The sequence below is a fragment of the Bufo gargarizans genome, chromosome 2 (genome assembly GCF_014858855.1).
Source record: "Bufo gargarizans isolate SCDJY-AF-19 chromosome 2, ASM1485885v1, whole genome shotgun sequence".
In the NCBI taxonomy this organism is placed as follows: domain Eukaryota; kingdom Metazoa; phylum Chordata; class Amphibia; order Anura; family Bufonidae; genus Bufo; species Bufo gargarizans.
The window spans coordinates 682828535-682834759 of NC_058081.1; the positions used below are offsets into that span (position 1 = coordinate 682828535).

Below are 6225 nucleotides of genomic sequence, written 5' to 3' on the forward strand. Positions count from 1 at the left end.
AGACTTATCACAGGGGCGCAGGCCGGATGATACGTTTGGTGCAGGGACAGACACTTGTCTAACTCCACATCATTTCAAAAAAACATGGCTGCCATTTTGCTCCAGCGTCAGGCAGACTCCTAGTCCACACTAGGTTAGGCCTTGGACTAGCAGGGCTGCCAGCACATAGCTGTGGTGCAAATTAAAGGGATTGTCCACTAAGGGCCATTCAGACGGCCATATGCTTTTTGCAATCCATTGATAGCGGCCCGTGTGCGTTCCTGCCAGTCCTATGGAAGAAAGGCCAATGCTTGCCTGCATTTGCGGACAAGAATAGGACATGTTCCATCTTCTTTTCTTTTTAAGTACGGATGCGGCCCCATTAAAATACATTAGGTCCGCAATGCAGAACAGATGCAGACCAAAAATTACGGTCACGTGAATAGCCCCTATCCTGTATTGATGACCCATCCTCCGTAGCAGATGAGCGGGGGCCTGACTGCCCACCAATCAGTTGTATGAAGAGAATGCAGCGCTCATATGAGCTCTGCCTTCTCCTCACCATGACAGCGGTGAGCAGGTGTAATCACGACTGCTGTTCCACTGACTTCAATGGCATGGCTCCCTACTATTCTCCCGAATACAACAAAGCCCTCCCCTTGAAGTGAATGGGACGGCAGGGCCGCTGCGATGTCCAGCGCTGCGTTCTCTTCATATAGCCGATCAGCGTGGCTGCCAGCAGTCCGGACCCCCGGCGATCTTACCCCGAGGACAGGTCATCAATATAGGATAAGTGGACAACCCCTTTAACCTGGATTCTCTTAGCATCTAGCTTCGTAAACCTGCCCCAGCCACCAGACACATAAAGCAGACCAAGCATAGAAGATAAAAGGTTTATATAACTTCTCCCCAAAACGGTTCATTTATATCCAATGCAAAATACAGCAAATGTAAGGAGCCCAGAACTGGGGTAACAAAAAAACAAACACCCCTTCCCCTAACAAATTATAGGTCAATGTCTCCAGAGACCATTTAATAAAAGGAATGACAAAAACTCGTCGTGATCAGGCTCCATCCCGTTAGGGCAGCAGAGCCCTTAGAGGAACAACTACAAGAACATACATTAGTAGCGCCCCCTGCGGGTCACCACAGCGCCATATATCAAGCAGGCCGCAAGGCAATCGAGTCAATGCTGTATGAAACGGGGAGTGCTATAAGCCCCCAATCCTGGCAGATCGGTCCCTCTGCAGGAGTTTTCAGGGGAGGGTGCAGCTCCCATAGGGTTCTGCACTGGCAGTAGGGGGCGGTGTGGTTCGGTGGGATTCTTTATATATAAAAATAAAGTCTCAAAGAAAGAAAAAGTAAGCAGGAGGATCATTTCTTCTGTTTCGGCGGAGGTCTGGAAGAGAAGACAATGACATTAGCACACGTGCGGCCAGGACAGGTAACCCTCTTTCCCAGTCCCCACTGAACTGGTCATACACACACCTGTACACTCCGACTACCACCGCGTGGTCTCTCTCGTACGGCTCGAGCGTCAACTGTTCTTGAGGCTTCATGTTTTCTTGCTGCATTTTCTTTACTTCTGACGCAAACACGGCCTCGGGAGCTGCTGTGGAGTCAATGCAATTGGCCTATGGAGGAAACCCCAAAATGTATTCTTCATCTAGGATTCAGATCATATCCACCCGCTATAGGGGGCAGCATGCCAGCAGCTGTATCTTTATACCAACCTTTATAGATATGACAAAATGGCCTCCATTCTTCAGGAAATTGTGGGCGTTTAGAGCCACAATTCTTGTCTGGTCGGGCTGAGCTACATCTGCGAAAATGACATCAACCATTCCTGGAAAGACAAGGGGTTCATTGGTTAGCATTACCAGTGAATACGCCGAGCTCTCCCACTGCCCTGCCAGCGGAGGGCGCCCTCAACCTACAATCTGCATCATGTGGCCTCATTACCTAGCAACATGCGGTACTTGTGCGGGTGCCTGGCGTCCTCGATCACAGGGATGATGTTAGTTCGTTTCTTGGCTACATTAATGAGATCCCGTCCGGAGCGGTGTGAGAACTCCACAGCGTAGACCAGTCCTTCCTGCCAGATGGAAACATGAAGGGCTTCATAAGATGTGGCTACAAAACCCAGGAAGAGGTCCATCCCTCTGCAGATGCCCTCACTAAATAGACCACCCCAGTATAACATGCATTCACTTACCGGCCCGACCAAGTCAGACACATGGGACACGGTCGTCCCAGAGGCAGCGCCGAGGTACAGGACTTTGGATCCAGGTTTTATGTAAATCTGGTCAACACCACCCAGAATGGCTGCCGCGAGCTTCGATCTGAAGGGGTTCCAGGCTCTGTATTCAGTTTTGATTTCTCCATCCTGGGGGAAAAAAAAAATAAAACATTTGTTATTAATTCCTAGGTCAAATTCTTGGACATGTCAGAAGTGAGATCTTCCTAAATGTGTAAAACCTCATAGGAAGCAGATGGGAAGAGAAGGAATGTCTTCAGACCCTCTTCTGCAGATGTCAGTTCCCCTCAGTAATCAGACCTTGTACTGGTGGAGCAGCTGAACCCCCAACCCTCTCAGAAAGTGCCCAAAACTAGAATATGAAACTTCAGCTGGAGAACGGCTTCAAGGTGTCAGAACTGGGATCCACACCTATGTGTTAGAGTTACAGCCTCTCATAATCAACACTTATAAGGAATGGCTGTATTAAAATGAAAATCCCATATAGTGGAGAAGTGATTCAAGTATGATCACTGGAGGTCCCACTGGTGGGATGTCCATCAGTCATGAGGATGGAGGCCCCAGAGTCTCCTGTGTTAATGGATGTGATGACCGCTCCATTCTCACCGCGCTGATCTCTGCAGTCGTGTGACCAGTTCCCACAGGGACTTAAATGAAATTAAAGGGGTTCTGCAGTTTGTTTAAACTGATCATTTATCCTCTGATCGGCGGGGGTCCAACACCCGGGCCCCCCCGCCGATCAGCTGTTTGAGGAGACAGCGCTGCGGCCTTCTCGCTGTTTATCGCAGGCCCAGTGACGTCACGACTAGTATCCAATGGCCTGGGCGCGGCTAAGTGAACAGAGCTTAGCCCAGCTGATACTAGCCAGCGGTAAACAGCGAGAAGGCCGTGGCGCTGCTATAGCGCAGCTGCCTTCTCAAACAGCTGATCGGTGGGGGTTCCGGGTGACAGACCCCCACTGATCAGATGATCTATCAGGAGGATAGATCATCAGTTTAAACAAACTGCAGAACCCCTTTTAAGTTCATCTACGCTTATCCAACAGTCAAGCTACAGATCCCCACCCATGCCGAATGATCACATATCCTGTGGACAGGGGATCAAATACTTTTCATGGGATAACCCCATGATCACCCGTCCTCACGATAGGCCATCAATAGCAGGCGAACTCTCAGCACACAGACGATAAAAGATTTGAGGGAGTCGTTGGCTCTTCAGTTGTTGCGTGCAAGCTGTCTACTTCGGGATGCAAAGGTTCGGACCTGCACCGATCAGATACTGATGGACAATTCTAAGAAATTGTGAACACCTGAGACCCCTATCTATATCGAGAACTGTGGAGGGCGCACTGCACCTATACAGCCGGCTTCCATTCATTTTCTAGGGGCCCGCCGAAAATAGAGCGCTGGCTTGGCCATTTCCCCAGGCCCATAGAAGTGGAAGGGAGCGGCGGCCGGTCATGCGCGGTGCGCTCCCATTCACTTCTATGTGGAAAGCACTTGGTGGTGGACGGACCGAAGTCCTCCAGCCACCACCTTGCGGGGATCTTCTCCCGATACAGGTGCAAGCACCTACAAGACAATGGGGGCCATATATCCTAGCGATAGGCCCCCATTGTCCGAGAGGAGACAACCCCTTTAAGGCTGGGTTCAGAACTGACCGATCAGCTGAAGATCTCCCGCAGAGTTGTACAGAACCTGCAAAGTGAGTGAGCTTTCAGCCATTCTCAATCAGACGTGGCATGAAAAATCTGCAGCAGAAGCAGACCTGTGGAGCGGAGAAGTATGCAGCAGGACGATTTATACTGCAGAATTAAACTGCAATCTGCAGCTTGTGAATACACCCAAGAAATCCACAGCTAATCAGTCACTTGTGACCCTGGCCTAAGGGTGAGAGAGATTTGAAGCCACCATCTCACACCACCCATTCCCCAAATCTAGGGACTGGCCAAGATGGTTCACTAAGGAGGACACCTGCGAACATGAGGCCATAATGACTCATGTTTTAAAGGGGTTGTGCATGGGGTTACTCTGCCGCTCTACGTCCTGGTACCAGCTTGGCACAGGAAATGCCCATTCGGCCAATCACTGTGCGTAGGGGTGATTTCCGGTACGTCCACCCAGGAACAAAGAGTAGAGAGCAGAGGACGTATAACAGCCCCTTTACTGACCAGCAGCCCACCGCTCGGCCAGATCAGGCTGCGGACCACTGATGACCTGCCCACCAAGGAGCCTACAAACCTCCACAGACATCCTCTTCTCTCCATAGACAGATTCTCCAGGGACCAGGTTCTTGGTCACCAGCGCGTCCTCCTTGCCTCTGCAGATGAAGACTCCTGGAACAAGAAACAAGCAGACATTCAGCATGAAGCCTCCGCAGCGGCCGTCCCCCGACAGGAGCGCAGAACCCGTCCTCACCTTCATGTCTGTGCGGCTCCACAATAACCTTCCTCCCCGCTCCGAATCCACCTCTTCCCCCGCGACCTCCTCCACCTCGAGACCTGAATCCACCTGCAAAATATCAATGATTTTACCAATGACTCCTATTAACTTTCAGCGCAATGCAGGCGAGGACTACAACCACTATCCGATCCCTCCGTTCACAAGCCCCTGCCCATCCATTATACGAGTCTCACCTCTTCCTCCACGGTCACCGAATCCTCCTCTTCCTCCGCGGTCACCGAATCCTCCTCTTCCTCGGCCTCCAAATCCTCCTCTACCACCTCGGTCACCGAATCCTCCTCTACCACCACCTCGGTCACCAAATCCTACTCTGCCACCACCTCGGTCACCGAATCCTCCTCTGCCACCACCTCGGTCACCATATCCTCCTCGGCCACCGAATCCGCCTCCTCTGGGACTGAACCCTGCAAGAAAGAAACGGTAATGGAAGCTGCAGCCACGGTGCAGGATTAGTGTGCGATGCGCCCCCCCCCCTGCGGGTGCAGTACCCGAGAAACACCTGGGGGCAGAGTTCAGAGCGAGAGCGAATACCTGGTCCTATCACATATATACAGTCAGCCATAAACAGCACCCCCCAATACAATGATGGGGATCCATACCTTTCCACTTGGAGGGTGAATGATGGGCGTCATTGACTAAATTGCTGCACTTAAACTTTTCTACAGATGATGAGAGTTACTGTCACCAGGAAGGGATAGTTCCGCAGGAGAACACTGGTGTGCAGCAATGCAGAAGTGAGATAACTCCCATCATTCACAGAGAGGAAAGTACTGGCGACCCCCGCAGTAACACGTGAGTGGTGGCCCTGGGATCTCACGCAGATCTGCTGCAGCCGCCCGGACCACGAGGTACAGCGGCTCTCCGCTGCCTCCACGTCCGGCTCCACGTGCTGCCGCTGCCTCCCCGGTCCCGCACAGGGGCCGCCTCTCCTCCCCGGGTCCCCGTCCTCCCCCGGACGCTCACCTGGCCTCATGTCTGCAGCTCGATGTGCGCTCAACACGTGTCCGCCTCACTGAGAATACGATCTCCCAGCAGCCTCCGCGATAATAGGAAGAGGCGGGGACACGCATGCGCGCTGCAGATAAGGCCGCTACCGGAAGCGCGCTGCCGCCTTGTTTGTTATTGACAGTTCCCTAGAACAGGGCTACACCTAGCGGCTTGTATGGGTATTACATTTATATTCTGCAGGTTTCCATCATTTATTCTCTAGAAAAGGCCCGACCGATGGTGTGAAACTAATTTTGCCCTAAAAATGTGCGCCAAGCCTCATTCAGAGAACTTGTATTATATGGCATTATGGTGACACGGGGCCTGTTCACATAGAAAACAGGGGGTCCAAGTGTACAATGTGGCCACATTTCAGCCCCCTGAGCGGTTAAAGGGTTACATTAATTTAGCCCATATTTTCTTAGCATTATTTCTGTTCACAGAGCGGGGGAGGGCTGGTTTTTTTTCGCAGGGTGATCAGTAGTTTTTATTTTGGGGGGTGTACGACCTTTTGATCTCTCGTCACCTCTGAAGTTTGTT

At 51.6% G+C, this 6225-nt stretch overlaps 1 protein-coding gene across 1 annotated transcript; it reads right to left on the reverse strand.

Annotated features, from left to right (window-relative positions):
- Positions 1–858: 858 nt before the first annotated feature.
- FBL (fibrillarin) lies at positions 859–5765 on the reverse strand. The gene is made up of 9 exons (XM_044278502.1): positions 5662–5765; positions 4872–5102; positions 4654–4746; positions 4477–4571; positions 2195–2365; positions 1942–2074; positions 1713–1825; positions 1468–1613; positions 859–1378 (listed from the first exon to the last, which is right to left on the reverse strand). The coding sequence occupies exons 1-9, from the start codon at positions 5669–5671 to the stop codon at positions 1354–1356; spliced, it is 1017 nt and encodes a 338-aa protein (XP_044134437.1). The 5' UTR covers positions 5672–5765; the 3' UTR covers positions 859–1353.
- Between the last annotated feature and the right edge of the window lie 460 nt (positions 5766–6225).

Coding starts and splice junctions, on each gene's coding strand:
- FBL (XM_044278502.1), bottom strand. Junction 2,075..2,194: donor TGTCTGACTTGGTCGGGCCG/GTAAGTGAATGC, acceptor TCCATCTGGCAG/GAAGGACTGGTCTACGCTGT. Junction 1,379..1,467: donor GTGGTAGTCGGAGTGTACAG/GTGTGTGTATGA, acceptor CTTCTCTTCCAG/ACCTCCGCCGAAACAGAAGA.